This window comes from Lithobates pipiens, unplaced genomic scaffold (assembly GCF_037356315.1).
Source record: "Lithobates pipiens isolate NorthernLeopardFrog02 unplaced genomic scaffold, aLitPip1_a1.2 Scaffold_19, whole genome shotgun sequence".
NCBI classification, from domain to species: Eukaryota; Metazoa; Chordata; class Amphibia; order Anura; family Ranidae; genus Lithobates; species Lithobates pipiens.
In genome coordinates this window covers 536547329-536569937 of record NW_027507764.1, presented here as the reverse complement: position 1 = coordinate 536569937, position 22609 = coordinate 536547329, and the positions used below count along the sequence as shown (strand labels likewise).

At 40.1% G+C, this 22609-nt stretch overlaps 1 protein-coding gene across 1 annotated transcript in view; it reads right to left on the bottom strand.

Moving 5' to 3' along the window:
* The window catches only part of PKHD1L1 (PKHD1 like 1), a 309471-nt gene that overhangs the window by 145414 nt on the left and 141448 nt on the right, over positions 1–22609 (bottom strand). Inside the window, exons 32-41 of the mRNA XM_077493225.1 lie at positions 22129–22261; positions 21107–21299; positions 20517–20653; positions 18560–18664; positions 16699–16884; positions 15644–15814; positions 12053–12267; positions 6757–7741; positions 4963–5208; positions 2161–2310 (exon numbers count right to left, since the gene is read on the bottom strand). Coding sequence (XP_077349351.1) covers positions 2161–2310; positions 4963–5208; positions 6757–7741; positions 12053–12267; positions 15644–15814; positions 16699–16884; positions 18560–18664; positions 20517–20653; positions 21107–21299; positions 22129–22261 — 2521 coding nt within the window. The remainder of the gene's footprint in view (positions 1–2160; positions 2311–4962; positions 5209–6756; positions 7742–12052; positions 12268–15643; positions 15815–16698; positions 16885–18559; positions 18665–20516; positions 20654–21106; positions 21300–22128; positions 22262–22609) is intronic.

The following is a 22609-nucleotide window of genomic DNA, read 5'->3' as shown; positions in this document are numbered from 1 at the left end:
GGCCCATGGCTATTTATGAGATAATACTAGGGATTGGCTAAAGCCTCATAAATATGCATAGCAGCTCCTCCTAACCCCTGCCCTCGAGTTCTAGGTTATTCTCTAATCTTCTAGCCCAGGGGGAGGCACTAGAGAACTGTCATGATGGGTCATCCAGCCCTGAACTTTAATGAACCCTGACCCAAATTCCATTCCAGGCTTGCCCTGAGCTCAACTATATTTGCCTACACTAACTTCTAGCGCACACTAGAGGGTGATACGTAACCCAGTTAAAAAAAATTATATATTGCAGCATACAAGTATGGTGTCTGAATTAATTTTCTTATTTCAAGCTTTTTCCCCCCCTTTATTTTCACCTGGAGATCCTGCCTGCATACACTTCCTGTCAGGGGGTGACAGTGCTTACGCATTACACTGTATCTATGGAGGAGCAGCTTCGTCACCCAAGAACAGAAAGTATGTTAGAACTACAGAGCACTTCTCCCATAACACAGGGGGAGGGGTTTTGTAGTCCATAGAAATATCTGAGAACTGAGTGCAGTAGAGGCAGAAGGTGCAGGAAGTTATCAGATCACTAGATTTCTAGCAGGATAAACAGGTATTTTTTTGCAGTTATCAAATATATAACAAAACACTTATTAAAAGTCTTAGCCCTTGTACACACGATCGGACATTCCGACAACAAAATCCGTCAGATTTTGTCCGACGGATTTTGTCCGAAACTGGTGTTGCATGCACACGGTCGGACAAAGTTGTCGGAAAATCCGATCGTTTGTAACGTGATGACGTTAGTACGTTACGACGGGACTAAGTTCAGGCTAGTAGCCAATAGCTTTGGTCTAGGAATTTAATCTGAGCATGCGTGGCACTTTGTCCGATCGGAATTCTCTACAAACAATCGGACAAAGTCGGATCGGATCATGTCAGAAAATTTTATAGCCCAGCTCTAAAACTTTGCCGGTCGGATATTCCGACGGAAACAGTCTGATGGAGCCCACACACGGTCGGATTATCCGACAACACGGTCCGATCAGACATTTTCCGTCAGAATGTCCGACCGTGTGTACAAGAGCTAAGAAGGAGGAAATAGAAGCCCTCATTATGACTGTACATATTATTCAAATTTGTGAGGTGTCTATCTTATAATTTTGCATTAAAGGCAATTTTCAGATACATTTCAACTTTGAGGTTGAATAAACTAGTCTAGTGTAGACCAGCTGTGTCCAATTTATTAAATTACAGTGGTAAACGTACCTGGTTTATTACCTCCTTATATATATATATATATATATATATATATATACAGTATATAAATATTATAGATGATTAGATACATATTCCCAATTCTTTAGAATTACATAAATATCTATGAGATGTTTACGTTTTTGTTTTTCTTTTGTTAAATTTTGATCTCTTTTGCAATTTCTTTATGGTTTCATTTTTTTAAAACAATGTATTTTTTTTTTTTATGTTTTGAGATGATTTTGGTATTATTTTTACAAAAAAATGTAATAATGATTTCTAGCCCTGAAGACAGGGGTGTGATTTTAGCCTCATTGACACATACTTTAGCATAGTGCAGGGGCCATAATTGCCTACTCGGGGGTTACACAGGTATTCCCATGCATTCCCATTGCTGTAGTCCCAATCCTGTCAATTGGGCCACATGGACATAGTTGCTGCTCCCAAATTAACGTGTGTGTGTGTGTGTGTGTGTGTGGCTGTCAAATTGACATGAATGGTTGGACTACCCATACGGGGATGTATGGAACATCTGTACACCCATGTGAACGAGGTCTTACTCATGAAATGCATTGGCTTCTTTGGATACAATTCCAAATAAATAGATCTATGTTGAATGTTTGCCTCTTCACATCTTTCTTTTAACTTGCTACCTTTTTTATACATGTCCACTGTTATCAGTATATTGTAGTAATCAGCATTATTCCACAAATTATTTCCAAACTTGAAACAGTTTCCTGTTTTATTTTTTGAGAAATATTGATAAAATATAGTTCAATAAACAAATATGATCATAAGCATTTTATGAATTAAGATCTATTATCTATAAGATTGAATAACATGGAAGAATTTCTAATATGCTCTGATGAACTTTTTCAGTGAAGTTGTATTGATTTGATGGGTAGTTCAGTCACTTACCATTATTCAAAGGCAATTCACAGAGAAGGAAGCTTGCATTAGATCTCACTTGATCTATTTTGCACTCAGCGTTGCAGACCAGCACCTTGGATACCATCTCATCAAACCCAGAGCCAGCAATAGTGAGCATCAATCCACCACCAAAGCTTCCTAAACAGCATAAATAATTGGCCACATATTAATTTCACAATAAATATTCACTGTTAATAACTATTTGATAACGTTTTATAATCTGTGTGATGTAGGGCTCTTTACATAAACAATTGTTTTGTAAATGTCTCAACATTCGCATTAAACTTGCTACCCATAATGTTTGTAACATGTGTAATGTCAGTTTCTATTTGTTGCTTTTCATCGGGCAAATGTAACATTCTCTAACAGTTGATTCTACGAGAAAAAATAAGCTATAAGAACATTTAACAGTAAGAATTAAAGAACATTCGACCAACAGACATATAGCTTAACACCGGGTAAGAATAACTAACTATAATGGTAAATAATATGCTGGAGACCTCTACACTGTGTACAATGTGTATGGAGATTCCTATGCGAACGTCCCAGCGAATGGTTGTTCAGTCAAGAGAAGCTCCATCTGCAGTGGGAAGTGAAACATTTAGCAGAGGTATTACTACTGCTGCTGCTAATTTTGACAGTTTCCTGCTCAGTGCTCCTGGTTAATAGGAAGCTGGCACCCCCATTCTAACAACCAGTGATCTCGCCCACACCCAGCACATTCCCAGCTTACAGGTAAATGTAAAAAAGGCATCACGTCTCCCCAGAATTCATTCTAGGTCTATCACATTTGATATGGATTTTTAAGGGGGACGCCACAAAAAAAAAAGAAACATCATGGGGTAGAAGACTCGCTACCAGACTCTTATCTGATTATGAAATGTACTAGCAAGGAAATGGGGGAGGGGGGTGCCAATGTGCATCCTATACCAGGTAAGGTGCCTTCAATATGGTAGGAAAAAGAAAAACCTTATGAGGTACCCCCAAAAAATTGCTACCAGACTCTTACCTGAACATGCCGTGTACTGGCAAGGAAAAGTAGGGGGGCGAGCATGAGTCCCAAACCAGGTAACGTGCCCTCCACATCAACATGGGGACAAGGACTTCTTCACTACAATCCTGGCCTGTGGTTGTGGGGCTCTGTGGAATGGGGGCTTATAGGAATGTGGAAGCCTCCTTTAACAAAAAGGACATCCCCTGATATCAGTTCTCCCTATGTGAATGAGTAAGGGATGCATAAAACCCCTACTCATTCACAAAAAAAGGGAAAAGTAAATAACAGCACCATATACAGTTTTTGACAAGTCCTTTAATTAAAAAAAAAAGTCTCACAATGACAATCCATTGTCAATCATGCTGCCAAGCTTGACAACAGAAAAAAACCCAACACCCGCTAATGCATCCAAACCCGTCATTTTACTCCCAAAGAAGGACGTCTTCCAGTCTCTGACACCCAAATGTAACCAAAGAGGTGGGGTTTCCTGGGTGACCTATCGACCATAGATGGACAGGAACATATTTGACCAGTGACATCATGGGGATCTTCATTTTAAAATTGGTGGAAGAATCATTAACAATCTTTTGATATGCTGAGACAGCTAAAAAAAACTAAAGTTATGACAAGGAAGACAGCTAGCTTCAGAGTTTATGAGGAAGTAGATGTAGTAGACAGCTTCTGCATCTTTGGATCAAATTTTAACAATAAAAAATCATCAGTCAAGAAATAGAACACAGACTGGCAAGCAAATAGCTGGACATACACTGATTGAAATTAGTCTGGTTCAGCTGAAACTGGCCAAATTTGATCAGCAGCTTCCTGTGAAAAGAGGGGAGAGAAGAGCAGCACTGTTGCAGAGGGGCACAGCGCTGGATCGAGCTAAGGCTCAGGTAAGTATTTCATGGGGGGCTGGGGGGAATGTTTTTTTTACTTTGATGAAGAAAATTAATTAAGGTATAAAACCCTTTACCTTTACGACCACTTTAAGAATAAAAATGGATTTTTCAACAAATCAAGACCAAACCTTTCACTAGAAGCCCAGATGACTAGGCTGAAGCTGTCTTGACATATTATGAGAAGAACCAACTGCCTTATTCTTGAAAAAATTGAAGAGGAAAAAAAAAAAGATGGATGGATTGGATGGATACAGTCACAGAAAGCACCAACATGTTGTGTGTGTGGAGACTGAAGGCCCAAATCATTCTGAAGAATCACTATCCATGTGGTCTCCAGTAGTTTATTTTGACTTGTTGGCATTGAATGTGTGGCTGGGGGAATTGAGTCATTTTCCTTAATTCAGCAAGGTGGTTGGACAAAAAAAATGACTCATGTATAGTCAGTCTTATGCCCTGTACATATGACCGGTTTTCTCGTCGGAATAAACTGTGAACGTTTTTCAGACGGAATTCTGCTGAAACTGTCTTGCGTACACACGATCACACCAAAGTCCAACTGTCAAGAACGCAGTGACGTACAATATGTACGATGGGACTAGAAAAAGGAAGTTCAATAACCAGTAGCTAATAGCTTCTGTCTCTTACTTGCTTCAGAGAATGCGTCGTTTTTGGTACGTCGGAACAGCATACAGACGAGCGGTTTTCTTGATAGGTATTGGTTCCGTCGAAAAAAATTTAGATCATGTTCTCTTTCTAGGTCTGTCAGAATTTTTGATGTAAAAAGTCCGATGGGGCATACACATGGTCGGAATATACGATGAAAAGCTCCCATTGGACTTTTTCTGTCGGACATTCCGCTCGTGTTTACATCAGCTGTCCACTGCTATTGGCACTCACCTTGATTTGGAGAGATGCTAGTCATACTTAGTTCATATGTAAATGTTGCACTGGATCTTGCAAAGCCTTTCTTATTCTGTAGTAATATTGGGAATGTTCCTCCCCAGTGGTCTGTCACTGTGCAGTTCAGTAAAGTATCTGATATGAAGGTGATGACACATGTGGCATTTCCAATAGCCACTGAAACATCTGTGGCATCAGAACCAAACTGTGAGCCAAAAACAGAGATGGTGGTTCCTGACGGTCCTGTTAGTAAATAAGACATAGAAAAATCTTTAGATATTTGAATAGGTTATACAATAACTATATAACTATGACTTTTTATTAATTAAATAATATATCAGAACCAGGGGTATCACTGTATGGAAATTTTGTTCTATATTTTTCAGCAAAGTCTTATCAATAATTAGTTGATCCATTACATTTGAACTTTTATAGCTTAATTCTAGGTAGAATTAAAAATACACCAATTAATGCTTTTGTAATAAAATAAATCACTGAATGTATTTTTAAATGTATATCTGGTATTAAGGGCAAAAAAAAAGGATCTCTTTACATTTCTTTTGATTTTTTACTACTCTATTCAGTACTGGGAGCAGAAGTAAGGTTGGAGGAGCATGTGTCTCATTCCATGTGATAGCACTGGGCCAATCAGTGCTGTCACGTGGTCCAAATTTTAGCCCTATATAATCTACGATTCCAGTGACCAACCAATTATACACTCTTTTGGATTGATCCTGGTGGCAAAAAAAGATGGTTTGTGCTTCTGGGGAGGTGGGAATTAAAGCAAATGTGTTGTCTTGTCATGCACTGGCACCTCTGCTGTCATATTTGCCACCTTTTGGGGGGTGGGGGGGCAGATATCTGGTTTTGAAAGCCAGAAGTTCAGCCCCCTCCTCTTTCCCCCCTGCAGCCGACCCATTCATAGAGCGCAGCACACTTCACACATACACAGTAGGGAACCAGCTATGAAGCCGCAAGGCTTCACTGCCAGTTTCCCTTAGTGGAGATGGTGGTGGCACCACCCAATAGCCGACTGAAAAATCAGCTCAGGTGAGGATACTGTTGGACTCCTAGACAGTTAAATGTCCTAATATTAAAAGTCAGCCGCTACAGTATTTGTAGCGGCTGACTTTTAATTTTTCTGAAGGAACCTGGAGTTCCTCTTTAAATATAGACATTCAATATAAAAATGTGACTAAATCTGGCCATACACACTACTATCTTGTAAAATCGTTTGGCTCTATCAATGATTGTGTTTGAGCTTCCCTTATATACAAATGCAATGAATTATTGTTGGAAAGTCTTCACATTACACATTTTGGTTATTCTAAGGAAAAGCGTACAATTGAACTGTAATGTGTATGGCCAGCCTAAGGGTTTTTAAAGTTAAAAGAACATTTCTATATACACAACCCTGCAAACAGAACAACAAGGTTGGTGACCTGGTTCTTTCTGGTTTGTAGTTAAGAGTTTCAGCCTTGTCACATCTCTGCTTCAGCTTGTGGCTAGACACTGAAGGAGCAGCAGGAGTACAGTGGCGAGTTATCCTTCTCCTCACTCACTGCAGTTAGGATATTCCTTTCTAGCTCATATGAACCACAGCGTAATTTATTGTCTGCCCCTTCCCCAATCGGAAACTACAGGGATTGCAAGAGTCTGAAACCAAATAATATTTAATTATCTCTATTAATTATATTTACAAATGTAATTATATTTTTGAATTAATACATAGCTACGCTAAATTGATATTGTTTTTATATCTACTTTATGTGCCACGTTGAAATTTTATACCTGTGCTGGGAGAAATTGATGTTACTGTAGGAGTGTCCGCTTCTGAGTAGGAATAGCTGAGTGATGGATAGGATGCAGATGGTATGTAAATGTTTATTGTGGCAGTCCTGGCGACTGAGCTTGCAGGAGTAACACACTGGATACTGCCGGGGGTTACTGACAGATTAAAGCATGGGGTGCCATCAACTTTCACCATAGTATTCATTGGGGGGAACCCATTCCCTTCTATCTGCAAAACCGTTCCACCTAGAACACTTCCAGATGGTGTCAAGAGTACAGCTTCAGCAGGACTATTTATGTTCAAGGAGCCCTGGGCCAAGCCTTTGCTTAAGACAATAACTTTGACTGCATAGGAACCAGCAGGAATTGCATCTACACTGCATTTAATTTCTGTGTCATTGACATCTATCACACTGGCTGCCAAACTATCTCCAATATAAACTGCTATGTCATTAATGTCTGCTCCAAATCCACTGCCATTAATGTTCAACACAGTCGAAGTGTTGCCTACTACATTTGGGGAAATGCTTGATGCAACCACTGTGACTGAGCTTGTATAGACGAAGTTGCAGCTTCCTTTGCACAATGCTGTAATTCCATTCACTGTCACCTGGACATTAACAGTACGAGTATAACTGGCTTGGGTGTCACAAACAATGTTTGTGTAGTTAATTGATACGATGCTGCAGCCTAAGCCTGTTATGGTGGTGGTGTTGCTGTTTGAGAAACCAGATCCAACTATGGTTATTCTTGTATATCCGGTATCAAAGCCATTGTTTGGTATGATGGAATCGATGTGAGGCAACAAGGCAAATCTCCTGTCCATCTCTTGATTTAAAGCACTGATAGCGTTCCCATAGTTGTTCACTGTTAAAGATACAAGTTCTGCAATTCCAATATTCATGGAGTTCTGAGGATCAATCTGGCAGGTTATTGAAGTTTCATTACTGGACAGGACTATACACGGGTAATTTCCAACTGAGACCTAATAAAAACATAGATATAAGTATATTTTATTATTAGGTTTGCAACCAATTCACTTCTTCTGTCTTTTTATTCTATTACTAATAGTGGTTCTAATGTCTGCAGCAGAATAACTATATGAAAAGCAACAAGTCCTAGGGTTCACCTACAGTTCTGGCACCATCCCATTAAACAGTGGCTTGGGTAATATAATAAAAAATGGGACACTCCAGGTATTAATGTATGGACCATGCAGCTTATTATGCCTGAAGTGCACCTTAGGCTCAGATTTGGTATTGTGCCACCCCATAACACTGATTAGGCTTGCTGTTTTACTTTTTTTTTTTGCACAGCAAGAAGCCACAGTGAACAACTAAAATATATAGTTTAACATAACAGTACACAACAATCAAATATACAAAGGAGAAAGACACAATAAAAAAATATACAATATCCCTTCCCCTCACCCTATAAATAAAGAAATAAGAATATTTTTTTCTAAGTAACATTCACATAAGCCATACAATTAGCAGCCTTGAGTTTTTTCGCCCTTCTTTAAAATTTTGTCTAAACAATTCTGCTCATCCCAGTTATTGCCTGAATGTTGCTGTTTACAGTAGACACCATAATATATGAATGACTGGAGTGTAAAGATGTGGGCAGAAAACAAGAGATTACTATGTATATAAAAGATGCCTAATGGACTTTTTGGAGTTGATAGCATTAATACCATTATTATGTAAAATTATACATCTTTTATTCCATATTTAAATTAAAAGCAAGGTACAAAATTCATAAAATCATGCATTGAAAAGAAAAGATAAACAAATGTAAACATTAGTGTACTGTATGTTCCACATAACAAAAAAAAAACTTTTTCACAACAAACAAGTAAACAAGTACTGATATTGGTCTTGATGCATTTCGTGAAGCAATGTTTACTTCTTCGGGAGATACAGTGCCTTGTGAAAGTATTCGGCCCCCTTGAACTTTTCGACCTTTTGCCACATTTCAGGCTTCAAACATAAAGATATAAAATTTTAATTTTTTGTGAAGAATCACCAACAAGTGGGACACAATTGTGAAGTGGAACAAAATCTATTGGATATTTGAAACTTTTTTAGCAAATAAAAAACTGAAAAGTGGTGCGTGCAAAATTATTTGGCCCCTTTACTTTCAGTGCAGCAAACTCACTCCAGAAGTTCAGCGAGGATCTCTGAATGATCCAATGTTGTCCTAAATGACTGATGGTGATAAATAGAATCCACCTGTGTGTAATCAAGTCTCTGTATAAATGCACCTGCTCTGTAATAGTCTCAGGGTTCTGTTGAAAGCGCAGAGAGCATCATGAAGACCAAGGAACACACCAGGCAGGTCCGTAATACTGTTGTGGAGAAGTTTAAAGCCGGACTTGGATGCAAAAAGATTTCCCAAGCTTTAAACATCCCAAGGAGCACTGTGCAAGTGATCATTTTGAAATGGAAGGAGTATCAGACCACTGCAAATCTACCAAGACCTGGCCATCCCTCTAAACTTTCAGCTCAGACAAGGAGAAGACTGATCAGAGATGCAGCCAAGAGGCCAATGATCACTCTGGATGAACTGCAGAGAACTACAGCTGAGGTGAGAGAGTCTGTCCATAGGACAACAATCAGTCGTACACTGCACAAATCTGGCCTTTATGGAAGAGTGGCAAGAAGAAAGTCATTTCTCAAAGATATCCATAAAAAGTCTTGTCTAAAGTTTGCCACAAGCCACCTGGGAGACACACCAAACATGTGGAAGAAGGTGCTCTGGTCAGATGAAACCAAAATCAAACTTTTTGCCCACAATACAAAACGATATGTTTGGCATAAAAGCAACACAGCTCTTCACCCTCAACACACCATCCCCACTGTCAAACATGGTGGTGGCAGCATCATGGTTTGGGCCTGCTTTTCTTCAGCAGGGACAGGGAAGATGGTTAAAATTGAGGGGAAGATGGATGCAGCCAAATACAGGACCATTCTGGATGAAAACCTGTTGGAGTCTGCAAAAGACCTGAAACTGGGACGGAGATTTATCTTCCAACAAGACAATGATCCCAAACATACAGCAAAATCTACAAAGGAATGGTTCACAAATAAACGTATCCAGGTGTTAGAATGGCCAAGTCATAGTCCAGACCTGAATCCAATCGAGAATCTGTGGAAAGAGCTGAAAACTGCTGTTCACAAACGCTCTCCAACCAACCTCACTGAGCTCAAGCTGTTTTGTAAGGAAGAATGGGCAAGAATTTCAGTCTCTCGATGTGCAAAACTGATAGAGACATACCCCAAGCGACTTGCAGCTGTAATCACAGCAAAAGGTGGCTCTACAAAGTATTAACGCAAGGGGGCCGAATAATTTTGCACGCCCCACTTTTCATTTTTTTTATTAGTCAAAAAAGTTTCAAAAATCCAATAGATTTCGTTCCACTTCACAATTGTGTCCCACTTGTTGGTGATTCTTCACAAAAAATAAAAAAGGGGGCCGAATACTTTCGCAAGGCACTGTAATAGAAACTGCAGTATTGTACTTGGTTCAGTTAAATTATTAACATGCACACTATTGTGCTTTGCAAAGTTTTACACCTAGTCAAAGTCAAAAATAAAAAGTGATCGATAGATCTTGAAGACAATGCTTTCTTACAACTCTTGGGGACTCCAGTACATAATAAATGTTAAATAGTAGGTGAGGTTGAAAAAAGACACAGGTCCATCAAGTCCAACCTATGTGTGTGATTATATGTCAGTATTACATTGTATATCTCTTCATGTTGTGGTCGTTCGGGTGCTTATCTAAGAGTTTCTTGAAACTATTGTTCCCCCCCCCCCCACTGAGACCACTGCCTGTGGAAGGGTATTCCACATCCTTGCCGCTCTTACAGTAATAAAGAACCCTCTATGTAGTTTAAGGTTAACCCTCTTTTCTTCTAATTTTAATGAGTGGCCACGAGTCTTGTTAAACTCCCTTCCACGAAAAAGTTTTATCCCTATTGTGGGGTCACCAGTACGGTATTTGTAAATTTAAACCATATCCCCTCTCAAGCATCTCTTCTCCAGAGAGAATAAGTTCAGTGCTCGCAACCTTTCCTCATAACTAATATCCTCCAGACCCTTTATTAGCTTTGTTGCCCTTCTTTGTACTCGCGCCATTTCAAGTACATCCTTCCTGAGGACTGGTGCCCAGAACTGGACAGCATACTCTAGGTGCGGCTGGACCAGAGTCTTGTAGAGTGGGAGAATTATCGTTTTATTGCTGGAATTAATCCCCTTTTTAAATGTCAATATTCTGTTTGCTTTGTTAGCAGCAGCTTGGTATTGCATGCCATTGCTGAGCCTATCATCTACTAGGACCCCCAGATCCTTTTCCATCCTAGATTCTGCCAGATGTTCTCCCCCCAGTGTATAGATTGCATTCATATTTTTGCCACCCAAATGCATTATTTTAAATTTTCCTACATTGAACTTCATTTGCTATGTAGTTGCCCACCCCATTCATTTGTTCAGATCTTTTTGCAAGGTTTCCATAGCCTGTGGAGAAGTTATTGCCCTGCTTAGCTTAGTATCATCCGCAAATACAGAGATTGAACTGTTTACCCTATCCTTCAGGTTGTTTATGAACAAATTAAACAGGATTGGTCCCAGCACAGAACCCTGGGGGACCCCACTACCCTGACCATTCCGAGTACTCCCTATTTATCACCACCCTCTGAACTCGCCCTTGAAGCCAGTTTTCAATCCATGTACTCACCCTATGGTCATTTAAGAACTGGCAAGCCTTAGATGATTGCCTGGTTCCCTCCGCCCAGTCTATGTCTGGATAATTAAATTCCCCCATTATGATAGTAATTAGCAATAAGGTCTTCCCACAAGAGTTCCTCTTTTATCTCCCTAGTGCTTCATACACTCACTTCTCCGGCTGCAGGAGATGTGATCTCATTTCCTAGTAATGGCTATAACAGAAGTGTGACCTGGAAAACCAGATCTGAGGTATATAAAAAGCTAGCGAGAGATTGAGCACCAACATCTACCCAGAGCTGAATTTTAGGTGGACTGACCCTTTAGAATCTGAAACACCACAGCAATGTTTTTTATACTAAGATGTTATATATACCAAGATCTATTGATCTATCTATCTATCTATCTATCTATCTATCTATCTATCTATCTATCTATCTATCTATCTATCTATCTATCTATCTATCTATCTATCTATCTATCTCTCTATCTCTCTCTCTATCTATCTATCTTATTCTTTCTATCCACTCTGTCCATCTATCTGTCTTTTTTGGTCTCATCCAAATAGTTACCTGGTTAGCACATGTGATGCTACTAAAGCCAGATCCTAATATGGCTATGGGGTCATGCACTGTTCCAGAGGTCGGTGTAATGCTGGTAATGGAAGGTGAGTAACAGTTGGAGTACCCAAACCAGATAGAATCGTTACGTGCTGTACTATCATCTAGCTGTAGGCAACTAGGTTCTGGAGCAGCACAATCAGCAGTTGGTGAAGGTGAAAGGGGAACTGCAGAAACACACAAATAAAAAATAAGCAAAGAACAATACACACAAGTCTGATAATATACTGTATACAAATTTTTTTAAATTTGAACCTTTTGAAAAAATGGATTTAATCTGAATGCCTGCTTGTATGGCTACTGGCTCAATTCACAAAGCTGCACACAAGGACAAGAATTGAGTGTCATGTAATGGGTACAATAAATTTAAAAAAATTGAGTGACAAACAGAGCAGAATGGTTCCTAATTGTAGTAGTGCATGGGTCAATTCCTTTTCCCACAGGTCCTTAGTTATGGCAGGAAATAAACATGTAGATGGAATTCATATCGTTTGCCAACTCTTGTTGAAATATGAGAAAGAGGCAATGGGATTGGGACTTTGTATGAGGCAATAACTACGATTTATATCCATCCCCGATACTTTGGAATAAGAAAAGAGATTTGGGACTTACTGCTACACCATTATATCTTCAATACCATCTGTGACTTAACTCAGCCTGTCTGTCTGGGTTCCATACAGGGGTCTACTCTGGTGGGGTTGGGTGATGGCTCATTGTCCTTGGGAGCTGCAACCCACACCAGATACTTCCCCTCCCCCTATGTGGGGGGGCGGGGTAGTTTCCCGCTGTTGGTCGATACCACACTTGCACGTCATGCGTCGCAATGCCAGTGATGAAGTCGCGGCACCAATGTGTATATCTATTCTGCGTGCATTGAGGAAGGTTGTTGCGCCATCATGCCGAGCGCCAGTTTTTGCTCAGGCAATGGTACTGCCCTCCCTCTTCACTCTGCCTGTCGTTGGTGGTTACCCTCAACTGATCGGCTGCAATATACATCCATAAGCACCGTGCCATCTTCCTTGGTTTGTTCATCTTTCCTTTACTGTTGTACTTCTTCTTACCGCTCTCTGGTATCTTATGGGTTTCCATACCTTGTCACTTATTACACTATACTCACCAGGTTGGTCCAAATATTATCACCTATTTCGTTATTTCACACCCCATTCGTTACTATATATTATGTATACTTGGCTGAGGCCTTCACCCCTTTCTCTTATCTACCTCCTTATTTTACGGGCTATTGTGCTCAGTTATCAATATATAATGATCCTCGGTCACACTTTTTGGACTGATATATGTTATTCCTACAAAGTATCTATGTGAGCTCCTGCGCTGTATATGAGACAAAGAGAGATAACGTCTATATGGATGCTGCACACACCTTATGGACTAAACACTCTCATACAACTAGTGATAATAAAAAGATGGTGTTGCGCTCCCACGCGTGAATATATATAAATATCCGAAAAAATCCTTATTATTACGTCAATCAGAAGTGTAAAACACGTTACTTGTGCAGTGGTCTATTTGTGTCCAAAACCAATAACCAATCACGTGCGGGAGCACAACACCACCTTTATGTTATTCCTACACTTATCTTTCCACTTCCCTTGGTTTCCCACGCCCACTTGGTTATGGTTTTCTCTCTCCAGTTCTTAGCTCTACCATTAGCTTATCGTCCAGTCATCTATCTTTATAGATATTCTTTGGAATTATCTGCATTATGAATATTTTACATTACCAATTATTCAGATTACAGCTGAAGTACTGGAGATCTTTATCTAGATGTTTTTTCTGGCTGTTGGTGCTGCCGCCCTGTCTCAGGGACTTACTGCCTCAGCTCCCAGGAAGAATGATATATCTAGCAATATTCTAGTATGACCACGATCTATAATTTTACCCATATGCTATAACTAGGTAAGAGTGGTTGGGATCCTTGTTTGCTCCTCCTCTTCCTTTTTTGGTCTATATTTTGTTCCTTACTATATTATTTTTGGTAATTTATTCTAGACATTCCCAAAACCCTGCATCTGCTCCTGACGAGTGGTATACTAACCACTAAATGCATAGAGATTCCCTATGATGCGATGTCACAGTCTCCTATGTCTTACTACCATACCTGATTACTATTACAATACCATTATTAACCAATTCATCATTATTTTTATATTCATATGTTACTATTACAATTTGGTTTACATACCCTAGGTCCATTACTACAGTGGTCATCAACCCTGTCCTCAGGGCCCACTAACAGGCCAGGTTTGCAAGATAACTGAAATACATCACAGGTGATATCATTTGCTGCTCGGTGATTGCAGTATTCTAGTCTGCATCTCCCCAAGGTAATACATAAAACCTGACCTGTTAGTGGGCCCTGGGGACAGGGTTGATAACCACTGCATTACTATGTTTATCGTTCTGAGTACAATATGTATTATTTACTGATTTTACATATAAGTTTATATGTGACCTTATATTGACTATGCTATTATAATTTTATATTCTGTTTTAAAGGGGCTGTAAAGGTTCGCGTTTTTTCACCGTAATACATCATATGCATTAAGCTGAAAAAACATCAGACAATACCAGCCCCCCCGTTTTACTTACCTGAGCCTGTTTGACTGCTGCGCTCGCCCCTGGTGTCCTCTTCGCCGCTCAGCCTGGCCGTTGATTGGCTAGAATGGATGGATTGAAAGCAGCGCAGCCATTTGCTGTCAATCACATCCAGTGATATGGTGTGCCAGGGGTCGGGGCCGAGTGATATAGTGAGCGGCTATAGTAACAGGCCGTTTGACGGAAGTGCGCCCTCAAGAACTAACCATGTGAGAGAGCTTGCATGAAGGTGGTTAGTTCTTGCGGGGAGGAGCTGAGACAGCCGCCGAGGGACCTCAGATGACCAGGTTCAGGGCCACTCTGTGCAAAATGAGCTGCACAGTGAAGGTAAGTATAACATGTTTGTTATTTTTTATTTATTTTTTAATTGTTTTCACAACCCCTTTAATATTATGTATGCCTTTTGTACTTATGAAATAACGTTTACATTGATTGGCTCATATTATGTTATGTAGTAGTGTGCCTCATATGAAGTCCCAAATCTCTTTTCTTATTCTTGTTGAAATATGTTGTTCAAAGTGGGATGACGAAATGAGTTAGCATTGTCAGAATCCACCGCTTGTAGAGTGCACACTTGATTCTAAATAGGAAGCTTGCACTCCCTTGTGTGACATCACTGACCTAACTTTCTTATCAGCATAGTACTTCATAAAGATATAAACTAATTTCTTATTGGCCACTGTTGTCACGGGGGGCAGGGAATGTCTTCCTATAAGCTTGTGGTCCTAAAAAATTTGAATGCCATTTAATTATCAGTTGTTGTTCCCTTTTAGAGCGCGGAATTCAAAATGGAGAAGCCCATTGCCACTTTGTTCCATGTAACAGGCTCTTTAAGTCAATTGCTACCGATTTACTATAGCACTTATCTCTAGTGCTGTGAGTACAAAGGTGCTAGGCAAATATTAGTCTGGTTACAAAATGACTTACCTGGTACATAATCAGCCTCAAATCCTCCAACCGTCACCTGTACTGCACTGATGGTTTCTTTGAGTGGAGAGACATAGACCACCCCCTGCATGTATAATGTCTGTCCATCATTGACGTAACCACTGCTGTAGTAATAGGTTCCTGGAGATGTGAACTTGTAGGAAAAGACACCTGAGACCCACAAAACACTGTTAAAGCATCACCATATAATCAAAATGCAGAATTTTCAAGTATGCAATTCCCACTAGGATAGAATTTAAATGTTATGTATTTTTAAAATTATTTGTATAATCATGTCTCAAATGTATCCCTATATCTACCTCTCACTGTCCCTGCCATAATATGTGCCATCATTCTTTTTTTTTTTTTCTTACACTTTTTTTGTTTTTTTTTGTAGCAAGAAAAGGCTTTTATTACACTTGTGACATCATCACCAGCGTGGAGAAAGTTTTTTTTTATGTAGGTATGCCCCCCACATCCTCCCCAGAACTACACCTCCAAAGAGCCCTTTCCTTACTTATAAAACGTGGGCAGGCTCAGGGGATTCAAGCAGTACTATTGTTTTTCTGGGAAAGAAATTAACAGAAACTTTCTGCTGCAGGTACAGAAACTAGCCTGGTGATCCTACCAGAAATCCAGTGAGCTCCAACCTTCCTGCTGTGAGCTTACAACACAGTGTCACTGCTGCACTGAAATCCCAAAAAGTGTTATCAGCCCTTCCTAAGGCCCCCATCATGCACACTAGGTGTTTAGCTACGGTGAATGGGGCTCTGTCATTTAGCATATTTATGTATAATATGGTGTGAGCACAGATACTAATGCACTTTATTTTTGAACAAGAATACGTTTAGATATTTATAAATACATTGGGATTTATGTTAATATTTAGAAATTTACACTAATCACAGGGTTTAAATTATAAGATTATTAGCTAGCTACAAATACAAATTTGCTTTGCAGCTATTAAGCACAGCTGATGGCATCAAGAATATCCCCCAATCAGTCAAAAATACAACAGACAGTTTGTTGTAATAATGGATGAACTGCATACAAACCTGATGGCACTCGAGGTCCACTGTTGAAGGCATTGCCATCATAGGTAAGGTTGCCAGGATCTGACACTGAAAATACTCTATATCCAATACCCATTATTAAGGGCTGAGAGTTCCATGTCCAGATTACAGTGTCACCTACAGATATATCCAGTCTTGATGGAGACCAAGCATAGCCAGCTCCGTATTCTGAAATCAAAATGTGGACATTACTAGATGCAAATGTTTCACAACAAAGAAGATACCTGTGCAATTTATTGCTCAGTAACTATTTACCTGTTATTCGCCATTCTCCCCAGAACAGGTGAATAGTGATCACTAGACCCAAATTTAACCAAATAGCAATAGTGTTCTTTTTACAATAATATCTCACTTACTGTGCATAATATATCTGACATTCCAGGAAGTTTGTAAAAAGCTAAAGATTTATAGGAAGGTTTGTAGGAAGATGCAGTCTACTTTCTCCACTGCAGGTGGCGGTCTTCCACAGCTGTACTGCAGTTGGTGAGGAAGTCAAGATGAACACAGTTCCTCTATGGTTTCCTGGGTCATTAGGGAGCAGCCATCTTGGGTCAGGCAGAGTCTATTTAAGGCCCTGGCTCCCAGGTTTAGCACGCATTTGCAAGCTGATAGAGTAGGAACAGGTACGCCGTCTGGTAAGGACAGTACTAGTGGCAGGGAAATGTTCCTGACGAGTAGGGAAAACGTAGGGCTCGCAACTTCTTTGGACACCTGCCTAATAGGCATGAGACGGCCTGGCCCGCATTCTTCCCCTCTCTACAGACACAGGCAGTTTAACTACATTCTGCTCTCTCTACATACTGTTGGAACTGTGACTGTTTCCGGTTGGGCTGCCTTCCCGCTGGGTTGTTTGTGAACTGTTTTTGCATGATTTAAATACAAGGTTGTTCATTGCACAGGGACTGAGTGTGTTAAATGTGTTATTCCGCCGCACCACGCTGCACCCCACCTACAGCCATCTTAGCTCTTCAAGATAGCAAAGATCCGAAAAACAGACCACTGAACAGGAAAGTATTAACTCTTTTCTTTACAGGGAACTTTTTTTTGAGATGTCTGAAAAAATCTTCAGCATCTAACACACTTCTGGGAATGTGAGAGTGCTGCACTCCCAGCAGCATCCTGTGGTTCCAACACAAGAGCATGGCATACAACAGGGGGCCAATAATCTGGCACTCTTAGAAGTTTGTTAAATGCTGAAGACTTTTGATCCATATAAGTTCTTCAAGAGTGCAAAGATCTATGGTACAGGCAGCAAGAGAGGTAAGTATTAAACTTTTTTTTTCACAGAGAGCTAGTTTGATAAATTTTCTACTGGGGTGATAGAAGCACTTATTTATGGGGGTTCCCATTTCTCCAAAAGTCTAATAGCACATGGAAGTATTCTACAGAGCTTTGTGTGGCCACTCTCTCCTACCTTACTTAAGAACTCTGATTATGCACTGTATATACCAGGGGTATCTTTCCATTTTAAGCAGTTTCACACTGGCACATTAAAGTTTTAATTTTCATCATAACAATCATTTATTTAATTACTAATTACTTATTCAGTACAAATACTGATTCAATTATGATTGAAAACTAACAAAGATAGAGCCTGCTCAAAGGGAGACCTCTGTGCGAGAAGTGGTGTGATTCCTAAATGTGGGCCAAGGTAGAGGAGTCTCCAAGCCTTATTTAAAGAGAAAAAAGTGCATACCGTATACATAAAATGATGCTAATGTAATAGATTTTTTTAAGCGAATGCAGATAAGAATAACTTGATGATAGGCAAGGTCATGCTGTGTAAACTAATACCATTTTCATGTATGTCTCTCATTTAAGAAGAAAACTCCACTCCACTTACGTGCATTGCTTCCTTCGTTGGTGACAGTAAAGACATTTCCAGGTCCCTGAATCACACAGGTCAACTCAGAGTCTGAGCTAACAGAGACATTGCATGGGAGTGAGCCTGAGTGTAAGAAATAATATGAAGAGAAATTCTAAATATAAACAATTTTAAAAAATGAACACAAATTCTACATATAAAAAATAAAAGCTTACATCTAGGTTTAGAACAACAACTAATAGTTTCCATCAAAGAAGTTAAACTTACTACTTATGTATAAAGGTAATGGTAATTCTTTAAGAAAATGTGTCACCATTCAGGAAAAAGCAACATTTTGGCAGACTATATATCCACCCACTGATACTCTTCTTTTTAAGTCCAATCAGGTTTCTTACTTTAACTGAAGCCCAGATGAAGGAAGAGTGTTGGGTGTATTCTAGTTCAAACCAATGAATCATTTTAGACTATTTGTTATTTTGGCAAGTGCTCAGCTCATTCTATTCATGTATTTTTTTTTTTTTTTGTAACATGCCGGGCTCCCACTGGAGGGTAGCCCTGTTTTTTTTAAAGCACCCAAGTCGGTGAGCTCTTGAATATTTTTTTTCTTCTCGCTATTTTATCTGAACCAAGAATGTAAACCTTAAAATGTTTGTGCTTTAAAATAACAAACATGTAATGCTTACCTGCTGTGTGCAATGGTTTTGCACAGAGCAGCTCTCTGAACTTGCTATGGGGGCACTTGTCAGTGCCAATGGCTCCCGCTTCTGTATCTGAGCCAGAGAGGAGGGAGAGAACCGAGAGCACCTCATGCACATTGCTGGATAGATACCAAGTATAAGGGGCAGCTTTGGGATCCTGCAGCTCAGAAGGGTTTTTACTTTAATGCAGAGAGTGCATTAAGGTACAAGTTCTTAAGCTTTTAGAACCACTTTAAGTCCAAGTGCTTCTTGGATGCTTTTTTTAGTGTCAGAGCTAGGTGCTTCTGGGTGTGAGGGACCTTATTTGAGCATCTCCCATTCTTCCTAAGATGTAGCAATTGAATCTGAGCAGCCAATCATTGGCCTGGACATTATGACATGGGGGAGAAGGTAATTAACCCTGTATAAGCTCCAACATGGACTGATACAGAGCTTACACAAGGACTGAACCCATGACTCCCACAGACATATGGAGTGGCAGAGGGTCATGGTGAAGGTATCAGTGGGTGAAGAGAACTTATAAATTATCCATGAATGGGCAAAGTGACGGATTATTTTCAATTTGACAAACATGGACAATTCAACAACTTTGGACATAGAAAAACTATTTAGAACTCTTTGATGGGGAGACTTCCAGAAAACTATGGAAAATCACACAGCTAGATGGACATCATTTACTTTCATTCACACGTCTCTCACAAAGATTTATTTCAGGACTATGACTGCGTAATATCTGTGTAAGAATAAATAGCGGCGTTCACATCAATGCAATGTACAAAGTAAGAAAATAAATGCACTGCCATTGCCGACCTCCTTGGGCAAGTTCTAGTTGCATGGCTACAGAATTTATCTTTTTGTAGCTTTCATATACAGTGAACATTGCCCTTCCATCCAGAGACTGGGATTGCCTGCTCTACAAAATGTATTGATTCTCCATAAAAGATACAAACAGTAGATGTAAACGCGTTTCAGCCTTGCAGGCCTTGTTCACTAGGGTAGTGAACAAGGCCCGCAAGGCTGAAACTCAATTACATCTGCTGTCTGTGTCTTTTATGGAGAATCAATACATTTTGAAGATTTTAAAGAGCAAGCAAGGACCATCTTTTCTCATGATTGTTACTGCAGCTGTGCGACTGCCTTTCCACACACAGGTAGCTCTAAATTTTCTGATCATATTGAGTAGCAACACTCTACTTCTGCTCTATTTTATTGCCTGCCTACAGCTGAAAGATCTGTAAGCTTGTAAGGCCATGTAGCAAAGCTTTGTTATCACTTACCTATTTGTACATGAATATCTTGTGGGTTAGAACTGAATCCAGATCCTCTCAATGTGACGTGAGATCCTCCATACACAGATCCATACTCTGGAGAAATTCTGTTCACATTTAGAATGTACTTTATTGACACCTCAGCACTGAAATTAGACCAAACCCAAGAAGCTTATTATACTGCTCAATATGATGCCTGCTCACTGCCTGCTTTAATGTCATAAATGTTGTATCAAAGCATTTGTTTTGCTTCTCCACTTGTTTAACTGAGTCATGTTTGGCGCTGGTACTGCCAACTGAACACCCTGGAAGAAACATTTTTGCCGGTGGGGGGGTGAATCAAAGCAACCCAACCCTTCCACTGCCTTTGCAATTTAAGGGGGTGCTAAAAACATGACTTAACCACCCCCCAACTGCAGGTCTAAGTAAGCCCTTAATCTGGAATGTGCAACACAGGATTCCAAAGAGAATCTGAGATTTCAGAGCATCCCCAATAGTTTTCTAAGCCCCTTCCTTCATAGCAGAAGAGAAATATGTACATTTTGCCCAATTACAGAGAGAACAAAGCAGTAGGTACAATGGTATTTTTGGCACAGTACCTGGAAACTGCATATCCCCAATTGGCCACGTGGACCAGGACTGGGTAGGTCCCAGGAGGAAGAGCAGGAAGGACACATGTAATGTTAGTTGATGTCCACTCTATTGGTTCACAAGATGATTTTCCGATGAACACAGCATTGTCTGCTGATGCATTGCTGAAGTCCGATCCTAAAATAGTCAGTGTTGTGGTACCTGTAAAAAAGCAGACAATTGTATATACACTTAAACTTTCCATTAACAGAAATCATTTGTTCTGATATGTTTACATAATATAAACTTGACAAATAAAATATACAGTAAGCAGGGCTTTTTTTTCAGCTGGAACTTGGTGAAACTCAGTTCCACCACCTCTGGCTCAGGCCTTCCGCTCCCTGCTCACCACTGTCACTTGTAAACACAGAAGTTTAGCTTCTGTTTTTACAAGTGACCGCTTGTCTCCCAATGGCTCCCACAGATCTCTTCTCCTGAGCGGTTCCCACTGAGTGCAGGATAGGGACAAGGGAGATGCAGGTGCCTGGGGTGCAAAGCAGATGCCAACACACCAGCTGAAAACAGCAATAAAAGTAAGACATGTAGAAGATGGTAGAGCGTTTATGGGGTGGGGGAGATGGGGTGGAGGCAGTGGGGGGATTGCACACCAAGGTCAGCAGAAAAGGAATGAAAGTGAGATGTGGATGGGGATACAGGGGTAAGCAGTTGTGGAAGAAGACTGAACTCTGCACTTTGTGTGTAGTGCACCCCTGAACTCTGCACTATATATTAAGCTCACCCCTGAACTCTGCACATAGCGCACCCCTGAACTCGGCACTCTCTATGTAACCCCCCCCCCCCCCTCAGAACTCTGCACTCTGTACATAATGCCCCTTTAAGACCCTCACACATTTAAAGGTGTGAGTGTGTGTGTGTGTGTGTGTGTGGGGGGGGGGGGGGGGGGGTTGGTGGGGTTCTGGTTGAGTTCCTGCACCTATTTTTTGAGAAAAAAAGCCCTGACAGTAAGAAAGAATAATGTGTATGTTCTCACCCAGAACGCTGCTGATGTCTGGACTGATTCCAGTTATAGTTGGAGCCGAGTCCGAAGTGAAACCAAATGCATTCAGTAAGGTGCTATTAAAGCCGCCAGTGAAAACAACAACATCAGCCTGTCCAACAGATCCCTGCAAATAAGGTTTGAGAAATGAGTTGTGTGTATACGAGAATAGAATGATATACAGTACAAGTTTGAGAATTTTTGAACAGGCAGATGTTATTTAAAAACACACAGGGGTGTGTTTATAGAAAAATATTTTGCATAGCAAGTCACACAAAGTGCATGTACATTTGTTCTGTAAGAACGGAGCAAAAAATAGATGTTATGCTGGCCATACACTATACGAAAAGTTGTCCGAACCCATTTTAAAAAAACATACATTCGGTCCTGAGAGCAAACGATAGTGCCATCATGTAATGACCGATCAATTAATTAATCCATTTTTTTCTTAGTTTTTTTTACATATACCTAGTGC